Source organism: Hypomesus nipponensis, chromosome 25 (assembly GCF_054491055.1).
Source record: "Hypomesus nipponensis isolate SF chromosome 25, ASM5449105v1, whole genome shotgun sequence".
Taxonomy (NCBI): domain Eukaryota; kingdom Metazoa; phylum Chordata; class Actinopteri; order Osmeriformes; family Osmeridae; genus Hypomesus; species Hypomesus nipponensis.
The window spans coordinates 7650184-7677888 of record NC_140385.1 but is presented as its reverse complement, the minus strand read 5'-3'; the positions used below and the strand labels follow the sequence as shown (position 1 = coordinate 7677888).

General features: G+C 42.2%; 2 protein-coding genes and 1 long non-coding RNA gene across 7 annotated transcripts in view; 2 read left to right on the top strand and 1 right to left on the bottom strand.

Annotated features, from left to right (window-relative positions):
* Positions 1–139: 139 nt before the first annotated feature.
* On the top strand, positions 140–13296 carry LOC146222132 (uncharacterized). Its single transcript, XR_014746672.1, has 4 exons — positions 140–320; positions 11246–11364; positions 12345–12663; positions 13157–13296. It is a non-coding gene; the product is annotated as an uncharacterized LOC146222132 (long non-coding RNA).
* On the bottom strand, positions 5506–13296 carry LOC146222131 (B-cell scaffold protein with ankyrin repeats-like). 2 transcript variants are annotated; one of them, XM_084690945.1, is made up of 17 exons: positions 13112–13296; positions 12321–12716; positions 11716–11858; positions 11173–11311; positions 10912–11054; positions 10362–10476; positions 10018–10211; positions 9652–9718; positions 9302–9499; positions 9143–9205; positions 8445–8626; positions 8029–8092; positions 7810–7839; positions 7551–7624; positions 7387–7421; positions 7002–7047; positions 5506–5692 (listed from the first exon to the last, which is right to left on the bottom strand). In XM_084690945.1, the coding sequence occupies exons 1-15, from the start codon at positions 13122–13124 to the stop codon at positions 7389–7391; spliced, it is 1854 nt and encodes a 617-aa protein (XP_084547071.1). In that variant the 5' UTR covers positions 13125–13296; the 3' UTR covers positions 5506–5692; positions 7002–7047; positions 7387–7388. The 2 variants fall into 2 exon arrangements, with proteins under 2 accessions (XP_084547071.1, XP_084547072.1); XM_084690946.1 differs by lacking the exon at positions 7002–7047.
* Positions 13297–14472: 1176 nt separating this feature from the next.
* LOC146222130 (protein phosphatase 3 catalytic subunit alpha) overlaps positions 14473–27705 on the top strand; it is a 29689-nt gene continuing 16456 nt past the window's right edge. For 3 of the 4 annotated variants that reach the window (XM_084691220.1, XM_084691219.1, XM_084691222.1), the window contains exons 1-3: positions 14473–14713; positions 26397–26597; positions 27340–27464. In XM_084691220.1, the coding sequence (XP_084547346.1) occupies positions 14653–14713; positions 26397–26597; positions 27340–27464 (387 nt within the window). In that variant the 5' untranslated portion in view covers positions 14473–14652. Of the gene's footprint in view, positions 14714–14746; positions 14859–26396; positions 26598–27339; positions 27465–27705 lie in introns of those variants that run through there. The other variant, XM_084691221.1, reaches the window with a different exon arrangement.

Below are 27705 nucleotides of genomic sequence, written 5' to 3'. Positions count from 1 at the left end.
TCCCTCCGCCATCTGATGTGAGGGAACATGTGAGGGCGAGATTCCATCTGCCCATGGTGTACCCCAGCAGAAGGTGCAGCTAATGAGGCTTGATTTGCAAGCCGCACCTGCCTCCAATATTGGGCGCCTCTCAAACCACTCTTCCCCAGCTCTTTCCCCCCTCTAGGTGTAATCATTGGTTAGCTTGTATGAGAGAGCCCACAGGATTGTAATCATGGACGTCATTAGCAGAGAGGGCCTGCTGCAGGGAAAGGCCTGTTGACCTGCTTCTTTCCTACTTCTCCAACTGCCATTCATCAAGCTCTTCAGTATAGACGAAGGTAAGGTCAAAAAGTTCAATTGGCATTGCTGTATTTACTGTAAACGTTTATCACAAATTCCTTTATAGCTGATTGAGACGTTACCTTCAGTAACTATATTAAGCTGTTATAAATTTAATAAAAAATAATGTCCACAACACCAAAGAACAGTATGCACCAGGCACCATGTTGTGATCCACCAAGCACAATCAACATCACGGTTTAGCAGTTGATGACAAGAGGCATAAACCTCTCAAGCTCTAAGTGCCTTTTTTCTCCCCCAGAGAGGATAGGATAGATGTCACATCAAGCACCAGTGTTGTTCAGGGGTCTACTGAGGGCTCTGAGCCTCCAAGCTAGTGAAGGCAGCATGCAGCTGCAGCCTGGCTCCCAGACTGAAGCAAATCCCAGAGATATCTTCCTCAGACTGGAGAGGATAACACTACCTAATCACTGCCGCTGTGGAGTCAGAAGGATCAGGGTTTATGCTAGATGTGTCAAATTAGATTTTGAGTTTATTAAAAAAGAGTGAACTTGCGTGCCAATTTTGAAATTAACAGTGCCCTCTACAGGTGGAAAGTCTAGCCATCCACAGGATTTTTACTAAATTATAAAGCACAGGTACTTTGTAGCTTGACACAACATTTTGCAAGTTGCTAAAAGCAAAAAGAGTGTTGTTTATTTGTTGCATGTTCATGTAACAGATGTTTGGTATGGTGGTGTGGCTGTTATGAAACCAAAATAAAGCAAACCAAACCTGGCTCACACTGAAAAATGACAAAAATGAAGCATCTTATATTATAAATACTCAACCTCTAAATCATGTAATTGATTCTTAATCAATAACATAGATAAACCCACGCACAAAGAGGTATATGTGTACGTAAACAAGTTTTTTGAATTACACTTAAAAACATAAGTCTTGAATGGCAGCTATTGAAAATAGATTTACTCAGAGTGGTTTAATTAAGCCGAGCCAGGTAGCTGGTAAAAGCTTTTGAGTGCCACAACAACGTAGCCGTCATTATTGACTGGATTAATCCATATGTTTTCCTTTCTGTCTTTCTTCTCTGTAATGGTTCCGTCCTGGTGGCGACCCGGGTTAGTCAGATCCTCAGGCAGGTGGTTCGAGACTGAGGCAGATGGGCTGAGTGTAGCAGCTCTAAATGTGTAAACTTCTCGTCTGCGTCAATCTACAAGGATGGCCCCTTCAATTATTACTGGGCCCCTTTTCATAATTAGCAGAAGCCTGGTGGGGATGAAAGCCCCTCTAATGATGCCTTTGTTGCCGCGGATCTGTGCACAATCAATGAGAGGGAATGGATGAGAAGCTCCTGCATTGTGCACCAACGTGCCTCTCGGCAACATCTCAAGGAACAATCACGCGCGGCCTCAGTCCTCCGCTCATTAATATGAGTGTTCACAGAAGGCCGATGAGGGTGAGAGAAAGAGAGGGTGAGATCCTTGCAGCACTTGCTGTTCCCACAGGCCACAGCGACGTGATGCAGAGCTACACGGCCACAAACAATAAGCACAAAGACGACTGGATCATGTCCATTGTCAGAGACTAAAACAACATCGTAGACACGTAGTTCAATGAGCCTAGTCTCACTGGGGGAAGGTTATGTGCATAAACAGCTTATCTGCGAAACCTGAGTGTGTTTAAACAGCAACGCCTCAAATAAATGTGGTCTCGATTGACAAGGAGAATTGGGAACCAGGAACCAGCAAAGGGATTGGAGAGGATGGGGGGGCCTTGAAAGCCAGCGACTCAAAGTGGCTTCTCAGCAAGAATGCAGAGCGATTGTTGAGGTTCCTCAACACAGAACAACTATAATGTAATATAATCTTCATTATAAGATTAGAGAAGAGAGTAGACAGGGGTGTATGAACCTAAAGAGATGAAAGAGAGAGAGGTGATAGTGCTGTGAGGTTCATCGGGCAGATTGTCAGGATGGTCAGGTTGTTTTGGAGCACTTTGGGCTCCAGCAGAGCCACCAGCAGGACAGAACCCCCAGCCTTGACGTGATCAAGTGATTAGGTTCCTGCGCATTATTAAAATGAGAAATTAGAGATTTTAATCATGAATTATCTTTTACTTGCCCAGAATGGCATCAGGCATCAGGCATCTGTCCATATGTGAAAGGTTACAAAGAAAGATACTTTTATTCTTAAAAATATAAATTATGTTATTCTTAAAAATATTAATAATTTTGAAAATGCCATTCCTTCTGTATGTTTGACTATGTTCTGTTGGTTTTACACTTAACAAACAATAAGTCATGCTAATTCAAAATCATAGTTGCTTTCAAATATAGTGTGTCCAAAAGCCTACAACAATTTCTACAAACGTATTATTATTATTATTACTATGTGTTTATTGATTGTTGGATTTAATATTTAAAAATGACACAGTCTAACACAAATGTCACCTTTTGATATTTAGTACTGACTTGAAGCAAGATTGTGCCAATCCAGCAGTGTTTATTCATTACAAAGAAAATGATTGCCACCAAAGCTCCTTCATTATGTTGTAATGGCCATCAAACACATCCAGCTCTCCTAGGCTGCCTGCTTGAGTTCTATCATGTCCAGGTGGGTGCTGGGAACCATGCCACAGATGGCCCCCAATGCACAATAGTATAGCACAGCTGTGGAAGCCACCTAAATTGGATTCCTCCTGCTGTAGCCTAGCAACAGTGGGCATTAGTACATACAAGCTGGATGGCGCTGGCTTGTGGTGCCAACACCACGGTGGGTGCCTGGTTGCAGCTCACTGGCAGATGACATTGAGAAAGCTGGCATGTAGAGATTAGGGTATCTGAGTCACACACTGGCTCAGCAGGAAGTCAAATGAAACACAACATCAATGGAAAAGCAGATAGACTATTTAACAACTGAACATTTGTAGATACACTTACAGTCTTAATATTTACTATAACATTATTTACTATGACAATCAAAATGTATAGGCTACTTTATGTATGTACAAACATTTAAATAAAACACTCACGTTAATGCTAAAAAGGTGTTAATTCAGCATTGAAAGACAACTATATTCAGGATGCAAGCAGTATGTCTCCAGTATCAGAGCGCTACTGACAGATAAAGACAGAAACAAAGGTCCAGAGCGGGCTAATGGAGGCAGCAACAAAGAAAAGTTCCACACAATCAGGTAGTCTTTGAAATAGGCTACCTTGTTAAGTGACTGCCTTGTTAGTGTTTGGTTGGATTATGTAGGCATTTTACATGACTGTGTTGTACCAATGCTGACAGTTCCTAACGCTTATCCGAAATCATGAACTACGAGGAGGAAGACGGTCTCAACTTGTCTCTATTTTTACACATTTCGCTTCAGCAAATTTGGGCCCTCCAACTGTCGCTCAGGGTCTTGGTTCCCTCGGCGGATGATAAGGCCTGTGAAGCATTCCGTTTCTACGCATGGCTGAGTTGAACACTGGGCCACCGCTGGGGGCCTCACCTCAGCCATGGGTTTCTTTTCTTTTCTCCAGTTGCAGCAATCTCCATCCTAGTCAAATAAAAACAGCTACTGTATTTAGTCTGTTGAGCATCTACCTATCTGCAAATCAAATTTGATTTGTCCTTTTTACAAGTAATGTCAGAGGGCTTCACTGTATGCCCATATAACTGCACCTAAAAAGCATCGAGACTACACAAGCTTTACTGAGACAATTCTACATTCCTGTTACAAAAAATCTGTACTGTGAAATGTTTTACCACATCCGCAGTTTGCATTTGTAATTTACTTTTGTTCAATTACTTAAAAAAAAAATCCTGCATTCAACTGAATATATCGCATTTTGTCACTGAATCCTCAGACTCAGACTTGGTAGGACGTTTCCTTGTGATAACTGTCTGGCGTTCACCCAGCTTCTCCTCTCAGTGCCTGGGATTTTCAGAGGTTTCTTGTCGCTGAAACAGCAGATGTCTCCTGCCACATGCTTCAACACTTTGATTTAATCTCTGTGCAGTTGTTGATCAGATCTGGCTTGGTTTGGTGCAACCTGCTTCCAGTCCTTAACTTTCATCTTTGGTATTCAGACAGGCAACCGCGCCCAGCGAGAAGCCTGCTCCATCTGGTTTTCATAGCACAGATGAATGAATGGCCAGCTAGCATTTGTCTTGACGGTTTTAAACAGTTTCCACTTTGATTTGACCATTTTCAGCCGCCGTTTTCCTGTCTACTGTACAAGGACACTCAGATGGAAAGACATACATGTTCTTCACAGTGAAGTTGTCAGTTATTTTAGACAGGTTCAGCTTGGGTTATTATTTCTCATTCACTTTCATTTCATCAGATTGAGCCACTTCGGTGTTGCTATGATAGAAAATCAGGTGTGGTTCCATTTAAGACACACATACAGTTCAATGTTAGTGGCCACCAACATTTTTTTAACCTTGAATGGCTACTTTGTTCAACCTTTAATGTTTTTGGACGACCTATGTTTTTGCAGTGACTACTTACCAATAAACAACAAGATAACTATATTACAGGATAGGAGCAGAGAATCATGTACCTTATATACAAATATATCCAGAAGAGACCCACAGCCACAACAGTAATAGTAATTATGTATTTTAATCCCAAATCCCATACTGTCACTGTACTGTGAATTTTATTCAGGTACAAAACACACAGACTATGCATAATGCTCCATGAGGTTAGACGTCACAAAAAATATAGTAATGGTTTAATAAGCTATTCTTTAAAACAGTTAAAAAGCCACCAATGTTTTAGATGTTTGGAAAGTGAGGGATAAGGAGAACGAGAGGATCCTGGTGCTCAGGAATCCAAAGTTTCAGTGAAACTATAGAAATACGAAATAGTCAAATAATGTGAATGAATCATCCGCATTTATTAGAAAACCATTTCAGTTTTTTATCTCAACAGATTTGAGAATTTAAATATAATGTACCAAATATTTGTCATCGGTGACAGTTAGCCTATTCCTAAAGGACACATTAAAACCTGAAAAACAGTAACATGAGTAAAATGAATTTGTAAGAGCTGAATTTTGTCTCCCTACAAAGGCTTTATGTGAACTGGCTGGGATATTTAGACTCACAGCTCCCCCTTGAGTATAGAAATAGAAATGATTCCTGCCACAACGGATATTAACTAAACCTATTGATCGTGAAATACAAACTGGATTTGCATTGATATGGGAAGGAAAATAAAAGTGAATTGAAAAGTCTATAAACTACATTTATTAATCATGTTTAAGAGTATACAAAAATGTATAATGTGCTTAAAAAAGAGAACATGTGCAGTAAATGTATTTAATAGTAAAATGCCACACAAACATAACTGATATAGTAAACCAATCAGCAAACGGTCATCACGGTCTTTCAATCTTGTTTGACGGCATATCCTGGAAGTGGAAAACACTAGTTAGTGTATGGCCATGCAATGTTGGTACAGTATGATTCTGAGGCAGATACCGCAGACCAGTAATGTTGTCTATGTTTATGCGAAAAGATGAGGACGGTAAATTTAGAATTAGAGTTGATATTTTTTGATGATGTTTGTTGAAGCATACAGTAATGAACCACCTGAATGACTAATGATGTTATGCACACTAACGTCAGTTATGTAACTCCAGTTCTATGAATGGCAGTGGTATACCAGTGTTGCCTTGGTAACAAAGCCTGGTAACTTATTTTTGACCCACCCCTCGTAACCTAACCATTGCATTTGCTTAAGGGAAATTTGATTGCCTGGCAATGCTATGCTAGAACCAGCTCCCTTGGCCATAGGGACAACCAGGTACCAAACCAAGCATAGCTACGCTCCATAACACAAGGGACGAGCAGAGTGCACCGTTGCCTGTGTTTGTGGTCCTCGTCCAAGCTCTATAAGGGCTATCAGACTCAGGGCATCAACCCCTGACTACCCAGTAAAGGAAAGGTGACACACGTGCTACAGTGAAAACAGAACACACCAGCACTAATGTGTTTCGGACAGCCCTAGCAGTAGACCACAGCCACCTAATACCCATCACCAGGGAACACACTCTGTCACTTTGACAGCTCCAGGAGTTCCTGGTACTGAGTAATGTTCTGGGAGAGCCTATGGAGCAGGTAGGATTTACATGCAGTATGTGACCCTGGCAGGTCGAATGAGAGACACAGAAGAACAAAATAGAGGACAACATAACACATAGAGGGGGCCTCCTTGAGAATGCAAATCTACCATTAAAACAGTTGGGAGAGCAGATGCAAATGATGAGGAAATATTCCTGCAATATGCTGCGCTGCCCTCTTAGTCTTGCCAAACATTTGCCTATAAGACCTCACCCATTGCAAAGCGAGCATTGAGTTTTATTAATTCAACAATGAAGATTTTATAAAAATAGATGATCACGCACTCCTGCATCATTATGAGGGGTTAAAACTGGCGTAAGTACTGTCAAGAACAAAAAAAGAGGTACATCCCAACAAAATCTAAACATTTGAAGAGATTTGGTTACCAGGTGTTCTGGCTTTTCTTGCCTCAGGCTACCTGGAGAAGACCAAGTTTTGAAACAGAGACACCTCTGTACTGTGTAATACTGTGGACATGAGGGAAACCTACAAGCTGTCATGAATGTTGAGAGCAGTAGAGTAGACAAGAGTAAGTCTTTAAATCCCCTAGATGCTCTTTGGTTAACAGCCAGCAGTCAAGAAATATATAACACCTACGCAGTCTCTTGTGTGTGGCCTTTGAGTGTATTCTCTTGTGTGTGGTCTGTGTTGGGAAAAAACAAAAACACTCAAAAACCCACTCATTGACCTGTACTAAAATAAATGCAGATTTAAAGTGCCAGCATTCAGCTCTGGTGAGCTGGATGAGTGTGACATATATCATCTATCATACAGCATGTGTATATTATGTAGATCAGGGCAATCCATCCCTTGCTGCTGGTGAACTTCCTAATAGTTTACACTCCCATCTGTAACAAACAAGATTCAGCTTGTCAACCAGCTAATTATAATTGGGTGGTTTAGGGTTGAATGAAAGCCTACAGAACGGTTGACCTCCAGAGCAGGGGTGGGGCCCTGATGTGTAATATAGATAATCACTTACCATCACCGTTTATCTGCTTTCCACAAGAAATTTGACTGAGAAAGAAAACAATTTACAAGATGTAGCGTTAGATATGACTGAATGAATTTTCTCACTTGTACATGTTCAGTTTATTGCTTAAAGTTTTGTAAAATCATGAAACTGCATTTGATGAAAACACATACATTTTGTCCTTTAAGCGGCTTGCTGTAAAATTCAGTTTCCACGGGCTGGCTTCCTCGTTGACATTCCTTCACATCTTAACTCAACAAAAAGTCAACAACCATGTCACAAATCACATATCTGCCTTCATGCAAGTAGATAATAATCAGAAAGTCAGTGAAGCTCGTAGCCGTGAGAATAAGTCCCTGGTAGTGTTTGAAGCCTATGGATAAAGGCATCAAATCACAAGTCTTCAGGAATAGAAAGGATTCAAAAAATTACCTGGTGTATGATGAATAATGCTGATTTTATCTGGAGAGAAAAAAACATATATATATATTTTTTTTAAGTACCAGGTATGCATTATTTGTCAAAGAATGTGGCATGACTTTTAAAAGCAACTCTTATCAATCCATAAGACTTTTTATTCTAGTTCCTGGATCATTTATAACAACACATAACTTTTGTGTTTTTGAATGCATTGCATGAATATTTAGTTACCATAGATACTCTGGTCGTCTTCTCTGTTGTTGATGATGCTCGCTCTGAGCTGACGGAGTTTCTGCTGCGGGATGAATGTGGTTGCACAGCCTAATTATAAAATGGTCCACCATGGCACAAAATGCTTTTAATGACGAGATTAAAAAGTAGCATTGCTTCATAGAAAATGTCAACTTTTTGAGAGCATCGTTGCGTTTTAGAAATGCAATGTGTTAAATCTTAAAGCTGAGGATTTTTATTTTAACAAAGACTACAAAGCTATCTCTGTACAGACATTGACAGATCCAGTTCTGTCATTTCAAGACAGCCACGGCAACAACGAAGATCATCTTTCTATTTTGGATCCATGCTTTGATGTCAAGCCTGCAAGAGAAGGTTTTAATGACACACATTTTGTACAATTATTCCTCATATACCTGCTGAATAGCATCCATGCCCTTTTGAACTCGCTGCCAGTCACTGAATTGCTCAAGAGCCTCATCCATACTTAGTGAACCTCGCTTGACCTTCTCCTGCAGCTCTATGAGTTGCTCCAGGCCTGGTGGGTGACTTGGCACAAATGTGTCATATGTACAGGAAATGTTGTCTTCCCCTTGTGCTACACATGGATAAAAAGAAACTGTAAACCAGGGGTGTCAAAGTACATGGGTTGACTGGAACAATAGAAATGAAGTGGCTGGCTGGATGCGTACTGCCATGGAAACGGCCAACAAGCTGTGTTTGTTTGACGATTGGTACATTTTGCTATTGGCTTAATATAATAAGCCAAGGCGTATCTGTCGGACACAATAATGCATAAACATGTGCAGTGTTGTTTTTTTGTAATTCGACCTAATAAAAGATTATTGCAATAATTGATTACTTCAACCACTCCAGTCCTGAGCTCAAAAATATCAGAACATCGCCGGCTGTTCGGCTAACCCTGACAAGGCAGTGGAATCATCCTCAGCAATGAAAGACATGTTGGCAGCTTAAGAAGTTTACAAACCACGAGGAGTTATATTTTGTCAAACACAATAAACCCCACTTATTGAAGGCTTTGAATTTTGGTCTCATCTTTCTCGAACGTGTTTTTCTATGTGAATCGGCGCGGTGTGTTTTTCCCAGCTCTCACCCTGCTTTTTGGGGTACGAATACAGAGTTTCAGAGTCACTCTGTGACATCTTCTTCTGGAAAACTGCAAACCCAACAAACAATTCATGATTGGGATGTCAACAAAAAAACACAGTCATTAAAATGCACAATTCACGATTGTCAATCTGGCGTGACTTACCTTGAGCGATGAAGGGAGTCAGGTCCTCCTTGGTTGGGGTGGTCTCAGGACGGGGTGTGGGTGCAGGTGGGCGGTTGGCAATGACCATGTTGTGGCTCGGGGCCAAGATTGTATCATACTCTTCGTCATTTACCCCGAGCAGAGCGTATGGGTCCTCCTCATCTTCCTCCAGGTCGCTTGGTTCCTCACGTTGGGCTCCTGTGTTGGACGGATTTCACACATGGCAATGTATACATTTATGCAGCCTGATTTCTGTTTTTACAGTAATTCGATGGAGGCCGGGCACAGTATTCAAATGAACTGAAGTCAAGTACAAAGTCACCAGCATCTCGTCTCCATTCTCCACTCACTTGCTGTCCTCCTCTGCATGTGCTCATACACACCGGACTCTTCATTGTCTTCGCCCGTGAAGAGATTCTGCAATGACAGACCGGAAAGAAACTCTCTAAACTAAACAATTCATTTAAAGCCTGGTCTGCCAGAGATTTTGTGATGGAATTGACTTCAAACATCAAAGATCCAAAGTAGATTAGAACTGTCCTTACACTCGGTAGAGTACTGTATGCATGTAGAGAAGGATATTTCCTGCACCATGCACCAGTCAATAATTGTAACCTTTTCATAGATTGCTCGCGTTTGAGCTGGGACTTAACTAAACTTACTGGAGGTAAAATAAGACTGTCTTACATGATTGGTGGACAGGTGCAGAGACTTACTAGTGTTTCCTTCAAAAGAATGTGCAGTTCAGCGTGACCTTCACTTTGGGCAAGCTCAAGCGGTGTCTGACCATGAGAGTTAGGAGTGTGCAAAGCAGTCTTTGCCCCAGGGCACTGCAGCAGTACACTGCACACATCCTTGAATCCATTTTTTGCAGCAAAGTGGAGGAGTGAAGGTATTTCTTGGTGTGTTTCTATTATGGAAAAATATTGAGTCACATTTTTGTTTCCTTGTTTTCTCTAAGCCAGTAAGAGGACACAAAAGACGGTCCATGTTTTGAAGTGAATCACAGTCACAGCAAGAATTCGACACGTTTCTCACAGTAATGTTTGAAACCTGTTACCTGTCTCAGATGTGCCATCAGGCTGCAAGCCCTGGAAGCCTCTGGAAGGCATGCGTTCCACCAAGATGGAAGACAGCCTCTGATCCAGCATCTCTACTGAGGACACCTGTAGTGCCTGAGAACATGACACATTTTAAGATTTTCAAGTGAGATTTTGCTCCCTTCTCTCTGACGACGAGAGCAGACGTGCTGCCACCCTACTTCCTGGCACTGCCACCTTACTTCCTGGCGCTGCCACTCTACTTCCTGGTGCTCCCACCCTACTTCCTGGTGCTCCCACCCTACTTCCTGATTCTGCCACCCGACTTCCTGGTGCTGCCACCCTACTTCCTGATGCTCCCACAGCGTGAGCTGCTCTCGGGCTTCCATAAACCTCAACATCCAGTGCTAAACATTACCTTTCACTCAAGACGCAGTAATCACCAATCAATAATGACTGTCATTGTCAGATTATTGTTGTCAGTGGGCAACATTGACAAGCACCATTTTTCTAATAATAATGTAGCCAATAAACAGCATATACATGAATGCAGTCAGCAGACGTACCTACCTGGCACATGAAATCAACAGGGTCTGCCACCTTTGCGAGAAGGTGACCTATCTCCTCCATAGTGTTGTAGTACTGCAAATGAGTCTTGCCAATTGCCAATGTGCCACAATACACAGTTATGTCAACACACCCTACAGGGAAGTCTGAAACAGACAAGTTACATTCCATGACTATTCTATATGAACGAAACTTCAACTGTTGTCTTGTGCTTAGTGCCCATTCTGCTTCTGTTCCTGTGAAATGTCATCCAGCTGTCCTGACCTGCTGCCATCACACAGAGGGTCAGATCATTCCACAGCACAGCTTTGACTGTCACTCTTCTACTCCTTCCCAGGAACTCCACCTCAACATCGTTATTGAGTACGCTGTCTTTTAAGAGAATGAACACCTCTCCGGGGCCCTGGAGTCAACATGGATCATTCTAGTCAGCAAAGGACACTGGACAGAAATCCGGTAAGGATTTAATATTAAACAGGAAATATGAAACAGTTTATTTTTGAAATGATGAGAATGTTGTTGCTTGAAATCCCAGGTCTGATAAGAAAAGCTGGTAATATGTCATCCTTAGGCAGTCTCTGGTATCAACTGCCCACATTTTCATACCCACCCACCACCATTCAAACCCACACTCAGGATCAGAAGGCTTCTGAATGGAGGAGTGATTACATTGACTTGCTTCTCTTTCCCAAACTCGCAGTGCAAATGAGAATGTCTTCTCATCCGACAGGCTTGGTTAAAAGTTTACTCGAAAGTAAACAAGCCTGTGTGACACACTGTAGAGGCTTTGTTAGGTTGGGGACTCACCCCACAGGCGACTCTGGAAGGCACGACCACAATGTGGTTTGTGACAGTGGGAGCTTTGCTGGACTGCCTTCTCAGAGTTGGTTCTGGTCCAGGGAATCTCCCAGGCGTGGCAGGACTGGGATTCACTTCTGGAGATGGAGAACCTGTACAGACAGACATTTAATGGCTCTTCTGATGTGCTGAATTGGCCTAGACTTTTTTGGGGGGCCTAGAACTTATTTGAAAAGATGGCGTTGTCCTGGGAACTGCTTGCGTGTGTTGTCACGGTGCAAAGACGCAAGGCCGATGTAGATTTGCATGAACACGGACAATGTTCCAATACAGACGAAAGAGGAAATGGAGACAATTTGCATGAGATTGGGCTCCAGCTGAGGAGATGCTCTGGTTCTCTCAATCACGCAAATCTTTACAGTCTGAGTTTTATTTAATTTTTTACATAAGTCATTATCAGGTCCACAAGACTAAAAGTCCTGTTTTGATATATATTTATATAACCAAACCCTAAGCACATTTGCCCAACAGCTAATATGCTTTTCATGGTTTTAGGTACCATGTCAGACGATCAATATGAATTACATCATGACAACTCTTGAGTCGTTGCATACCTCTGTACACGATTTCTGTCACAGCCGACAGGTACTCCTGTACATCCTGCTCACTGGAGATCTGCAGGCACTCGCCCCCCTTCAGGGGCACCAACTCAAGGAGAGGAGTCAGGCTGTCCACTCCACAAAGGAGCACCACGACGCTCGCTGCTGGACAGAGAAGGCGGGCCAGGAGGAACCGGCGAAGACGGCACATATTCTCCAGCATCCCCTTAGACAGGATCAGGAGCTTGCATTTGTACCCGACTAAACACAGGAAGTCCACCCGCCGGTTCGACACGGCACCAATGTCGTAGCAGCAGATCCCACCCTCCTGGATGGGACCAGTGAAGATGGAGCGCAGGTACGTAGCCCACTGTTCTGCTTCTGCCTCGTAGATGATCAGAAGCTCCTCAGCTGGACAAATATGGAGGTTCAATGAGGTCTACATACAGGATCTTACCACCATACACGATGTAGCTAACCGAACAGTGTCTCTTTTAAAAACTGAATTTTTCAACAAATCCACTGCATCTTCATACGTACACATGCAACTACTAACACTAGTAATGACACAAACAATCATCATTGCTATCATCTTCATAAATATCCATAGCAAAAGTGACAGTACTTGCAGTAATTATGAATCTACTTTGTTTTCAGTGGTATATTTACAATTTACTGTTAATGTATAATGTAATTTCTGTCCAGAAATACTATTTTATTAACACAGAAATCTACAAACCAGTATCTCACAGTCAAGACAAAATCATCACATACAAAAAGACATAAAGTGGAAAGTTTTGACTGACCTGTGTAGCTCATCTTGAGTGCTGTGTATCGCTTCTTTACTCTAGAGTGACAGAGAACCTGCTGGCTTCACACAAGCTCTGTTATGAGGTATCGTACTTTGGTCTGATGACTATCTGAGGACTGGGAACTTCCTGTTGTTTTCATTGGACAAAGAGAGGATTTTCCATTTTCAAATGTACATGTTATCAAGAGTTTGCACAGACATCGTCAATACGGTGCACACAATGTATTTAAACATGTATTGTTCTAGGAGCATTTATGTTGTAAGACAAATAAAAAAATAAAAATATTTATTAATGGCCATGGGCTGTGAACGCACAACACTACAACTGTAAATGTGATGGCATGTCTTTCTCTGAAGGTATGTAAGGAAAGCATTTCCAGAGGGTCTGAATAGGCCTACTATGCTAGTGTTCTGTCAATGGAAGACATGCGGTATGTTAGTATCTTCTAAAGCAGCTACATCCATGTCACCTCATGAGACACCTCTGTCAACGTGTGTGGTGTGTGTAGGACCTGTTCTCAATATCAGGGCCCATCAAGTTAAGAAACGTTCTGTAAACAAACACAAATAAGTTCAAGATCTTAATATTCCAGTATGTGTGTGTATAAGCTAACCTTTATAATTGATAACATTTGCCTCTTCCACAGATCTCCATAATTTGTTTGAAAAATAATGTATAATATTATCTGGCATCCTGTGACATAAGTACACAAGGATATGTTCTACCCTGAATAAAGAAAATTAAATGCTTTTCTTCAGCATGTTTTTTTCTTTTTCAGGAAATTGTAGGGAAATCATAATCCTAGTAGTCAATTTTTGAATTGATTATTAATTTATTTGAGATGATTCAATACTTATACTTCATAGAAACTACTCAATGTCAGAATTGTATGCATTGACAACACTAATGCTGAAATAAGAAAAATCATAAATGCACCCCTTAAGCTGTAACTGATATAGGCCTATGCAATGCTTACAGTAGGTGGTCTGTCAAATGATCTTACAGATCTGCTTGTGTTCAAAATGAACACTAGCACCGTTTACTTATTGTGAAATATTATTGCAGAAGTGCTGCCCAATCCATGCCTTCTTTTTTTATTTATTGTCTCATAAATATAGTTTTGGCATTGCAAACGACAGTTTTTTAACTAGTCTTACAGTACGGTTTTTATACATCGAAGGACTGAGTTTACAATTCACACGGTAGATTGACACAAAAATAGTCCTTTGGCAAAGATGACTATAAAGGCTAAGTTACCTGCTGCCAATAGGAAGGCTAACACAAATTGAAGGCGTATCTTGGTCAAGGCAAACTAGGTTGCGCTCAGCTCGAGAACTTGATACAGAGTAACAGTAAATCAGACGGACCTACAGTATCAGCGTTGAAATTTCCAACCCCGTTGAAAGTATTTTTGGCGAGTGAGAGGAGCGAGTGAGATCACTGCGGTCTCTCCCTTTTGATAGACTTGTTGTTGGGCAAGGACAACGCAGGATCTTTTTTTTAAGGCACAGTTTGTTTTATAAATCACACTGGAAATGTCCGAAAACAAGCCGAATGATGACCCGAAGTTATCTACGACGGACAGGGTGGTCAAATGTAAGTGTTTATTGTTTGTCTATGACCGTAAGATTGTAATACTTTCCTTTTCAAGTCACATGCTGTAAAAAAGGCCAACGTGTCCGTCCACCTTGAACAACAAGACAATCCCAATATCTGCAGGCGTAACTGAACTCAACAAGAGGTGATTATGGAGAAAAAGGGTGTTAGCCGTGATATGACACCCGGCTATGGCAATGCTACTCAAGTAGGAAGTAAGGTTGTGCTACAGTCGCCCACTCCAGTTATAGGCAATATGACAGGTTTTAATTGATGTCCATATGTCGCAATGAATTGAGCTTTTACAGTTCGAACATCCTATTGTTCCATTCCTTTTGTCATATTGGTTATTCTCACAGCACCTCTTTCTTTCGAAACGCAGACAGCAATTAACTCACGAGTTTGTCTAATCTAATAAAACTGATATGTAAAATGGACTTAAACAGCTTTATTTTACTTTTGTTGCTTCAGTTAGCTCCACACAGAGTTCATGCGACGTTTATAGTATGAACAATTGGTATATTGTTCTGAGACCATTGTTGGTGTCTGGGATTTATTACATCCGAATAATCATGGATTTCTCTGTGATCCATCTAGTGGAGACCAATCAGTGTTTGTGTCCCCTTCTCTCCAGGGAAATAATGAGGTGCAATTCAGATTCCACCCCCCCATTGTTAATTTGTCTTATTTTATTTACTTTTGAAAAACACTCTCTTGATTAGTACATTTTAAGGAGGTTTTATGGCTGTCATCTGAACATTTCATGAAAACGTGGATGGAATTCTTTATGGCATTGTTATGCATGTCTGTTGTATATTTATATGTTGTTTAATAACAATAAATCCTAATAAGATATTGTGTTTGTCTTTTAAAGACGCGTATTCTGACGATTACTGGTAAGGTCATGGCTCTGACCAATTTTACTCAGATTTTATTGCATAAAGAATACCCCGATTTTAATTACATGCACCTTACTTTGAGAAAAAGAACATCAATGAGAACAAAGACAAGTTTTCACAAGGAGGTTTACAGTACAGACAATTTTCCACAAAATAACATAATTTGTAAGCCATTAGCATCTGGAATAGAGGAAAGCACAAAATCATTCTATAATTGTATTGTGCTGTATGGATCGTATTGTGCTGTGTCAATACACGTTTGCCAGCTTTCTACAGGTTGGGAAAGGACACACTGTGAGAAACCTACTCTATCGTTGAATATCTGGACTGATAATTCTTTGCAAACCATTTTTCGGTCTAACACTTACCTTTTCAGTTGGATGTACATGTTGCATGTGCCATTTGCACCATCTGTATCAGATGTAAGTAGTCCTATAGAAGATAGACTATATTAACACCCTATAGTTGGTGCCTAGATTAATTAAACTCTCATTGATCTCCTTGGAATTTGCAACATCCCAAGGGTTACACCCTGAGTCGTTACACACTTTGATTGATGACCACTAAAGCACAGTATATTTTCTCCCTGGCCTGCATGCTTTAGGCAGTAGTGGTTGCATTTTGGGAGATCTTTCACGTGAATGACGTGAGTCAAGGGAGCTTAGGGTGGCTGTTCTTTGGTTGGTTGTTTTCCACACTGGGTTCTTATATTGTCTCTCAGACTTCTTATATTGTCTCTCAGACTTCTTATATTGTCTCCATCTCAGACTTCTTATATTGTCTCTCAGGGAGATCTAGCTCTCCATTTCTCCTCTTGATCAGTTAATATGCAAACTGAAAAGTTCTGCCCAGATATAGGTAAAATGACCCTCAATAGGAAATGTCAGAGCTCAGTGTTGAGTACAGATGTAAGTGAAATAGTGCAGTCCATTATCATATATCATTCATCCTCACCCCTTTACCATTAATTCATTTTTCTTTGTCATTAGTGGACTGCCCAAGTGTAGTCACTTTGCTAAATACATAGCAACTCTTCAAACACACATCAGCATAAAGTATAGGCCATTTGTTTTCACCCTTTTAGGACTTTATATCTGTAGAATACGCTTAGACATATTTGAACTCTTGGCCCTAAAATGTTGTTTGCACAATTTATTATCTGGCCTGTTTTCTAATGCATGCAATGTGTCCATTGTGATTTTATTAGCATTTTGCACAACACATTTCAATAAAGACAATACGAAATTGGTTAGCCACTCTGTGCTTGTGCTTGCGGTGGGAGCTATCCTAAAAAGAATTGTAAGCATACTATAAAAAACAAACAAATCTCCAGAACAAATACAGTTCCATCAGACAGTTTGGCACATGGCACCCGGAGCATAAACAATGATACTCTTCCCAGGATGGGGTGGAGGGTCTGATGTGTGTCATGTGGGTGTAGCTTGATGGAACATGGACATTGAGATGAGTTTCACCCAGTGACAATACAGCTATGTCAACACAGCAAGCTGTATTGCTCATATGCAGGAGTCTTACTTCTCACTGATAGAAAACGAATGCTATTCTCTGACATGTTCAGGTTTTCTGGCAGGTTACAAGGACTCAGTATTACGTGGTATCTGTATAGTGCTTCTCAAAATGCCCTTAGCACTTCCACGACTCATGTAGGGGTGTTCTCTGCTAGGCACAAAACAATTTGCACACATTAACCACAATGGCAGAAGGGGGACAGGCGGCGCCCAATGTGTAGCACCCAGCTGCACCCGCCTGCCTCCCCCCATACCCACCTGCACCCAACTACCCACCTGCACCCACCTACCCCCACACACTCACCTGCACCCACCTTGTTCTTATGAATACCCTCCATTGCGGCTACAGTCAGAAGGTAGAGGAGGGGGGGGGGCAGGAGAACACCTCTTCAGCTGCCATATGTGCTGCATCCAACTGTGTGATACTTGGCTGCCCGCAGAACCATGCCGAGAAGATAGAGATGGTGGCAATCACGTGATGACTGATGTAGCATCTGTTCAAATGCTTACTCACTGTGTTGTCTACTTGTTTTGTTGTTTTAAACAGGGACCGCATTGATCTCTCACAAAGTATTTATGGATTCAGTTCATTGATTGACAAGATCCATCCCTTTCTGCTTGTTTAAAAAAAAAAGAGTACCATCACAGTCATCAAGCACACATCCAAAAATAGAGTTTACTTTTGTAATTTAGCACAGTAATAAATAACATTTAGCAGACACTTTTACCCAAAGCACCACACAGGATTCAAACTTGAAACCTTTTGATCTACAGTCAAATACTTGAGCTATAACCATCACAAGATAGGTAGAAAACAAACTTCCAAGACAAATCAATTCCCCTCCATGATCTTGTAATAAATACCCACTCTTTCTGCATCTGGAATTCACTTGGTTTTGTAGCAGAGTGACTTTTCCTACCTTCACACTGGTCTAATCAGGCTTGTCTGAAGGGATCGACCACAAACTCTGACTAGGTCAGGACATGGATTTAACCTGTGTGTAACGGTTCAGTTCCATTCTTAACATCTTAGACTTCTTATTTGACCTACGAAACCATTTTTGAATGATGCTTTAACACTTTTTGATTCAATAAAAATGTCGTCACCAGGTCAACACCCAAATAAAATCCTCTAATGTTTACCAAGTGACAGTGTTCTAAGCTGTGGATACAGTTGACAGACAGTTGTTTAGGGTCGGGTATAAGATTCATGGATCCCTCAACATAGAAACATTAGTACTGTAGATCAACTCTGGTCAAATCAGCAGCAGAATAGTACAGTACCTTTTCCACTTATAGTTGTCAGCTCTCTTTCACGCATGCACGCACAGACACACACATACACACACACACACACACACACATTAACTCTGAGTGACTGCACCGTTAAACTCATTAGATTACAGAGGAATTAGGTTTAGTTGTGGAATTAGGGTGCAGTAGAGCAATTGAATCTATGCTGATTACGCTCTGTATAAGGGGATGAAGACAGCTTTGCTCCGTAGATGAAATCTGACGCCATGCATTAAAAAATATGCCTGCTATGGTATTGAATTGATGGATTATTGATTTTGTCTGTCAAAGGGTTTCGAATGATATAGTTTAGTACCATACTCAGTATTTTACAGTTCATTGACACTGTGTTTAATTAGTCATGAGAGATAAGACCACCATATTAGTGTGATGTCATGCCCATAAAGGTCATGGGCTGTTTCACCTGCATTTCCTCGTTTCTAGACTGTTAATAAATAACTACCCTTTAGGATTTAAACAAGAGCATATCACAAACCAGCATATTTATCCCCACCATTGAGAAACCAAAATAAACATGTTTACTTATGCAGCTTGTTTAATGTCCTGGGCCTCCACTTGGACTGTCATTTGTAAAGGACCCCGTTGCGTGTCATTAGATCAGCTTCCAGGACTGGCGGCATCAGAGTCCTGTGATCAATGAGGTAATACAAATGTAGCTGCATGTTGGCTGGTTCAGCACTGGGGGAGGGGTGTAGAGCAGCACTGAGCTGGCAGCCACCAGGTTTAGAGAAGGCCTCTTACACTCCTAGAATCCACTCTGACGATCCGCATTTCACTCCCACTCCTTTGGCCGGGGCAGAGAGGACATTAGAGGATTACAACTTACTGAGTTGCATTCCCTTTCTGACACACCCACGTGGATATACACAGGACCGGCCTTTGTTGTTGCTCATTTTGGGCCACTGTGAATGGTGCAGATCATTTTTTTTTTTCTACCATTTTCCACTTTCAATAGTGCCCTTAGTTTGTTATTCACTTCTGGCATTCTTATAGCAGTAACCACAGGACATGCATACATACATACATTATGTATGTTTCATACATGTTTCACCCACATAAATGCTGTTAACAGCAAGGACACTGGTCCTCGACTGCAGTCAACCAAGACTATGATGTACAATTAATAATTGAGTAGTTATGTGACTAACCGGCCTTCTTTGTGTAAAAAGTAACTTATTTAACCATCCAGAAATGTCTCAAGTCAAATAAGTTCTCGATATTTGGCGTTCCAAACAGTCTCATTTAGTTATCAAATCAATTACTAATCAAACTTATTATGATAATTTATAACCAAACAGCAGTTAAAGGTCAGTTATACTTCTGAACATTTACAATGTAAATCATTTACAGTAAATATGAATCATTTACGGATTCATAGAAAGTGTATTAATTATTATAATTTAATTCCCAGTTTACAGTAAGATAACAGAAAGTGACATAGCTGTCGAGATCATAGAAGTTCCTTGCCTCTAGTATATGCTCCATGTCTGCCTAATTAGTTTCATGTCTGCCAGGCATGTTTCAGACTTGGCGATTTGCCAATTAGTGTTCTTTACTAGCCTTCATGTAACAGAGCAAAGCTTCGTTCTGACAGGAAACTGAAGGCATCACGTTCGTGTCATTAGATGTAGCCGGCTGACATGCACAATTAAGCCTTACTGGTTCAAATGACAGCTATTCAACCCACATGCGCACGTACACACACACACACACACTGTCACACACACACGCACAGACACACAGTCACCCACTCACCCACTCATGCACACACACTCATACATGCATACATTGTCCATCTGTTGCCATGCTGTCGGTTACTCTATTGTTTTTGTATGCCCACCTTTTAATCCGTCCTGCACTGTAAGGTAAGGCATCCGTGACTGTCAGGGTTGGTCACTTACAGTGTTCCCTGACTCGGTTTTTGTTGTTGAAGTGCGTTACAGAGGTCAAGGGGGGAGAAGGCAGAAGTCTTTCTTAGAGCCTACATCAATGATTTCACATCAGTTCCTGTCATGAGGGGGAATGCATTTCCTAAATAAAAAAAACTTGATTGCTCCATAAAAAGTCCCTTGCTTGACTGAGCTTGTGGCTTTAAACAATGTTTTCACGAGAGCACCAATGTGGTATTGGCTGTAGCTAAAATGTGGTTGGAAGTTTCCCGTATCAATCTGTTCTGTGGAGTGCTCAGAAGGAGTCCTTCCTGCTGGGTGTGAGTCCCAGGGGAAGACCACATTAAGGAGCTGTTAGAATGAAATGGGCCCAGGATGAGAGGCTTGTCATTGATTGGTGGTGGCAAGGCTAGAATAAAGAGTTTACTGCCTGTCGAGGTACTGTAGGCTGCAGGCGTTTTCCAGGGCAATCCTTCTACAAGGGCCCGCAGCGAAGCATGAGAATGGAGCCTGTAGCGCTATCAGCAGCCCAGTCCACTCAGCAGAGAAAGCCTCCAGGTGGTTGTTGATGAGTAAAGGAGAACCATGGATAACTAACTGCATGGTATGTTGTTGGGAATGGTTCAGTGCAGGTCTTTGATAGTCCTGTTAGGCATTAACAGACAGGGCTATCTAGGGATTCCAGTTATTCAAGTCGAGGATTCCCCTCCTCTAGGAGGGCAGGTTATGTGACAGAGGGGATTGCTTGCCATTCGCTCTAGTCCTGGAGAGGGACTGTGTCATGACAACATACCACTGCACTGCAAGGTAGTTTATCATGGGCCCAGCCCTGATTGATTTTACGCGCGTCACACATGCGCATGCATAAACATACACACACACACACGCACGCACGTACACACATGTACACAAACACACAGCTGGGATAGATTGATAAACATTGTTATGCAACCATTTATATTTAAATATGAGAGAAATGTAGAGATGTGTCTCCTATAAAAGGGGCTGGTCGGTGGGGCAGCATCTGAAAGGGATGCAGTCCAGGGGATGTTTCATCTCTGGGATTTCCACCTGGGCTTCCACATGGAATATAGTCATAAGAAAGAAATTCAAGAAATCCCATAGCAAGGTTGAGCTAAATTCTGAATTTTGGAATTGGTTCCAATTTAATTGATCGACACTGGATTCATTTGTCTGTAAATGCCACAGGTCAACACTGTGGTAAAGTCTATATGAGGTGTTTTGTTGTACTGCACCTTATGAGGTTCCTTAATGTCACGCCACTCATTTGCACAAGCTGGGAAACTTGTGTGCTTGGTAATATAGGTACAAATGTGTAGCGGATTACACACAGGTTATACTGTATAGGGGTAATATCCCATGTATCTGCCATTTAAGTATAATCTTTTTTTCAGTTTGGGGCATTTCTGAAGCAAAAGTAGTCGACCTCAAAGCAAGAAGGCCATGTTTCAGATGGCCTGGCTTCTACCAGTGTGAGAACCAGAACAGGTCCAGCCAGACACATGCACCTGGATGGGAGTATGGGCCTTGAGGTTTATTTACCCACATTTACACCTGTTAATCATAGACTGCCTGGCTGAAAATTAACCACCCACGATATGTACAGGTGGATCTGGCTTCTTTACATACCCAGCTGTTTGAACTCCAATGGTCATACTACATACAGACCATAATGGATTCTTAAGTTCCAGAAGAGGACAGGTCTGAGGTAGTTGCTTTTCCTGTTTCGAGATATTTTCATAATAAGCATGAAACAAATACTAATAATACTTTTTTTTCTGCAAAGTATTCTCAAACAGTTGTCGTTTATAAACTTTAACTACAGAAATCTACCTAATTAGAAAATTCCCAAACATTTGTTTGTTTGAGTCACAATTTGGTTTTAGCTTTTACAGTAGGTTGTTGTTGCTGTTCTTGACTGCACAGGCCACTGGAGTCTGTAGTGGAGCTGGGCAGCGAGGGGTTAAGCATTGGAGTGTTGTGCATGGCAAGCCACTCAGTCACTCACCCACGTTGAGAGAGGGGCGGGGGCGGGGGTGGGGGGGGGGGGGGGGCGGCCGCTTGCCCTAGCTCACTAAAAGACCCACTGCAGAGGCTGGCCAGAGCCAATGTCGTGACTGAGCAATATGTGTGTGTGTGTGTGTTTGTGTGTCAGCATGTCTGTTTCTGCCTGTCTGTGAGCCGGCTAGTGAGCTCTTGTCTCGGCTGTATGGCTCCGTTGTTCACCTGCAGCGCTGTGTTTACACTGGAGAAGCACTCACTCTCCTTTTCCTCCATGGTCATGTCAAATCACAGAAATGTTATGGGAACTGTTAAAACAAGCAGGTAGACTGCTTCATGTCAGGGATATAGTGGAAGGCTCTGACACCCAAGACACTGCCGCCAACTGGTTCAGACAGCTGTCAGCTGGCCTGAATGTCTAAACGCTTTTTTTTTTTCTGTCAGATGTTCTGCAAAAAGAAAAAGGATAGGTTACATTTCAAACCATTGACTGACAAGCCGCGTCACATATTCGGTTCATTTAAAACATTGCGGTTGTTATTTCTTTATTTTGTAGTGTCTGGCTCCCTACCTCAATCCCATTAATTGTTTTTCTGGTAATAGGTATCATCTAATTATGTGGTCTCCAGGACTGTAAATCATCAAGCACAGGAAAATAAATTACAGCTCTTGTTCTAGGAGAGCTACAGTATATCATAGGCCCATTGTGTGTAAAGATATTTAGTGTCACGTAACCCAAATAGAAATATCACTTGCCATCCCAGGGATAGTGAGTGAAGACTTATGAACGTGTCGCAGCAGAGGAGGTTGGTAGTCTTTATTTAATGCTAATTTGTAGTTCAACACCCCCGGCTATGGTGATGTACCACCGGGCTCTTGTAAGGCCCGTGGGGCAGCCTATGACCTCAGCCCCCCAGAGCACCAGGGAGGCTCTGCCACAACACACTTTCACCAGCACGCACAAGACCGGAGTCTGGCCTCTCGGTCTCAGTCTAGACTTAGACCGTGCATGCATGCTGTACGAAACAAGAAAGGCCCAACGGACAACTCAGCAGCCGAAGCTTTTGATAACATATCTCTTTCAGTCTTGGAAGGATTTTGGGATTTTTATTTTTATTTTTTTTATTTTTTATTTTTTACTTCCTCCTTTAAACAATGCACGTCCCCTCTTCCTCTGTCTCCAGCTCTGGCTGGTGCAGTGTTTTGGATCATTACCTTTGAATGAGTCACTTTATCTGTGGCCAAACTGAGTCAAGACCATGTCGCAAGAAAGAAAACCCCCATAATGCCCCCAGCCTGCCTCCCTGTATAGAACGTAACGTGATCTCCCTGGAGGAATGCAGCAGGCCTCGGGGACGGCCAAATCGAGATACAAATCAGCCTCTCGGCTGGCAGATAATATATCTCAGAGTGCATCTGTGACAACGTATGATTATAGGTCTGCACTCTGACAATACTCAGTGTCCCATTTGTATGCACAACCATGCCTCATATTGTTTTACCTTTTGACAGTTGCTTGCGATTTCAATCTGCTTGCTTGGTAATCAAACTAGGAGTTGGCATGGTTTTGGGGGTTTTGACAGTTGCCCAGTTTAGGCCCAGAAGTAGCCCATGACCTCAGTAATCAGCCAGGGACTCCAGACCTCATCGCTTTGAGAGAATGTAAAACCTCCTTCATGCCTATGATGCCCAGGGGTTTTCAGAAATGTTGTGACTCCCCCCAGATTATCTTTCCACTTGTTAAAACCAACACAGAAGGTGATACCTTTAATGCGTAACTGGGTTATTATATAAAACAGCAGACCAAGAAGTGCTATTTTTACAATATGAAGATCAGCCTTGTATAGAAAAATGATTGACTCTGTTCTCACTTACAGCCAAACTCGCATAACAACAGACACCTCAAGGTCCTCGTCATCAGCGCCTTGTGATATATGGTGCCCCTATGTAGGAATGGATACTGGAGGAGTGGAAGCTGGATCAGGTGCTTGTGTTTGCTGAGTCAGGATTCCTGCCGTCTGGAGAAAGTTCTATTTCCCCCCCCCCCGTTCCTTCGCTCCTAGCCGTGTTCCAGGTGCTCCTCACACCAGACCCAGCACCCGGAGAGCCGTGGCCTAGAAAACGGGGGAGACTGTCAGGGGTGGGTGAGGGAGGAGGAGAAGGGGCCGCTGGAAGGAGGATGGTTTTGGCAGGCTAAGAGAGTAGGTTCCTGCTGGCGCTGCCCACTGCCTAGCCACCTGTCTTTAGACACCTTTTTGGCGTGTCCAAAACTGGCTGCTTCAGTCAGTGCTGCCTGCCGCCCTCATAGCCACACTGCAGTGCACTGCTGTTTTCGGCTGCCCTCGTAGACTCACCACAGATTATTTGTGTTTCCTGTTGTCTCCATCCACACATCTTAGTATGTTGTTGGGTGTCTAGAAAACAAACTTTACAAACACAAATGTGTTTCTTATCACGTTGAAAATCCAATCCTTTCATTGAGGATGTTTGACACTGTGGGGGTGATTCTCTTGTATATGGCGTCGTGCCAGACTTTGGGTCTTGCCCTGTCTGGGGGTAAACTGCTACCACTACATACGTCACCAGTGGACCAGGGTGGTTCTGTTAGCCAAGAGAAGGCACAAAAAACACAGAACAAGCGCATCTCTGTGGAATCCATCTAGGAAATGTGTTCTGGAGGTGCCAGAGTCTCAGTTGCCAAGGAGAGTTCTTCAGGCGTTGCGATCGCACCTCTTGTGGCATATTTTCTTGGCAAAACAAAAAAGAAGCAAAAAGCAAGCTGTGAAGGACAGGGAAACATGAAACATCTGAGGTGTAACACAGTTGAGCAGCAGTTCTTTCTGGTTGGTTTGGAAATGCTCCTTGTTATTTCTTAGTTGTCGTTTTTTTAAGAGACGTAATTGTGAGATATTGACGTTTCACGTCAACGAGACTTCCCCTGTAGTTCCTTAGGAACGTAATGTCTGTGAGATCGGGTTGCTGTCTAATGTCTTCAGGACTCCCTCTCTGTTACGGAGTCCTAAAGCTGATTTAAAGCTTGTCTCTAATGAAAGCTAATCCGGTCACAGCATTGTTCAGAGGCGGGTCCCACCAGGTCTGCAAATGGGCAACATCTTTTATAAGGGTTGTCAGGCTAGGTTTCATGGACAAGATGCTGAAGCCCGTTGGCGCCCTGCTTAATCTGGCACAGAACGTGACTGCTTCTTTTGAGGATTAGAAACTATAGTGGAGCCAGATTACAGCAAGGTTTTATGTGATTTGTGTTACGCTTATTGGAGAGAACCGTAGGAACAGAGTTTTATGTTGACGCTTGCTCAAATATTTCGAACCCATAATATTTTTGGTCTAAATTCCTGTAGGTGCTATTGATCTGACAAATAGACTTGCTGTACTATGGGTGGTCCCAGTTGCCCTAGAGAGGGCGTCAAACATTCGCATGGTAAGAGCATGATATAAAAAGGTTTTTGGTTTGACAGTGACACTCTTTCACCAGATTCTAGTATTTTTTAATTAATTCTGCCTCTCTGGCCTCCCTCATTCACCCCCTTGACTCAGCATCACTGCATCCATTTGTTCACTGGAACTGGGTCCCCACAGTCGATCTGTGTCATCGATCCTCCCAATGCATTGATGGCTTGTCACTCCTCAACCAAAAGCAGACAGGAAGAGAGCCTCCCCTGGCAACAGATGAGGGCGATTCCCCCTTTGAGTAAACCACAACTTTAACCCAAATAAGCTGAGAAGCTTTTAACATACACATAGCATACATTGCATGGCTGCATACCTGCAGTGTAACACATTCTCAATGCTCTCAACATGATACCACATATTGTAATTCCTTCCTTTAAGAGTTTCTCGCTGGGAGCTACTTCTGCCCTTAAGATGTTTTGAGGAATACGACCCTTGTGGTCGAAATCTCTGTTCTCTGCCTCTTATAAATAAATCAATATTTGAGGATATAATGTAAATTGTATTTTTGGTTCTAGTTATTGTGTCTTGTATAATGTGTCTGTTTTTCTCTTTTTTTTAGCGGTTCCGTTCCCCCCTAGTCATCGTCTGACGATCCGAGAGGTGTTCGACAATGAGGGGAAGCCCAAGGTGGACGTGCTCAAGGCTCACATGACTAAAGAGGGCCGTGTGGAGGAGAGCGTAGCCCTCAGGCTCATCGGTGACGGAGCTGCCATCCTACGAGCAGAGAAGAACCTGCTGGACATTGAAGCTCCGGTGACAGGTAGGACTCATTTCGATCCACCCTGGACATGTTCGTAGAACTGTCATCATGGCTGCGTTCGGTTTCGACGGCGGGCCGAACACATTTTGGACACTTTTTGTCATGACAGAACCCTTCACTCTGAGGTGGACTTCGCCCTGTTCTTATTTGCTGACATTTCTGAAGCCTTCAGTTCGTAGGGAGACCTGTGGTGGCTCTAAAGGGGCTTGTACACTTACTCATACACACACTAATGGCACACACTCTCACATACACATGCCCCGACACTAGTGTGTACCCTCATCTGTTGCGCTCAAATCAATATTTGTGTTTTGTGTTGGTATCCTGCAGTTTATTTTGACAAACAGCCAACTAAAGAAAGTAGAATGTTGTTCACAAGCCACATTATGGTATGTGAGGTATGCATTAGACTAATCTGTTTCCTATTGAATATGGCAAATTGCTAAATTATTGTAGATTACATTTGACTTAAATATGGGCAACCTCATGAATAATATAATGGAAACAATTGACAAACACAATCCACAAACACTCTAATAACATGCCATAACATGAAATTGGTTTTCTGTGGTGAAATCTATTCATTCTTACCACTTATGTTGCTACTAGTCTGCTTCTCTCCAGATTACATTATTGTGATTCGGATAATGAATCATGACAGTTAGTAATTTGCAAATATTATCTATATTTCTGTCTATCTATCTCTCTCTGTCCTTTTGTTTATCTATTCATGCCTTTTCAGTTTGTGGAGACATACACGGCCAGTTCTTTGACCTGATGAAGCTGTTTGAAGTGGGAGGATCACCAGCAACAACACGTTACCTTTTCCTTGGAGACTATGTGGACAGAGGGTATTTCAGTATTGAAGTATGTTTTTTGTTTGTTTGTGATGCATGCTATCAAAATACATATATACTTGCACAACTATATATTAAACAAGATAAGTGATCTTATTATATGGCAACGACGGTACGAGCTTTCTGATTGGCTAATGGGTAGTCATGCCAGACGCGTATTGCCCTCCTCAGCGGTCAATACGGCTCCGTATTGCCCTCTGACGTCATCTGCAAAATGAGCGACGAGTCAGCTGCTGAGTTTTACTATCCAG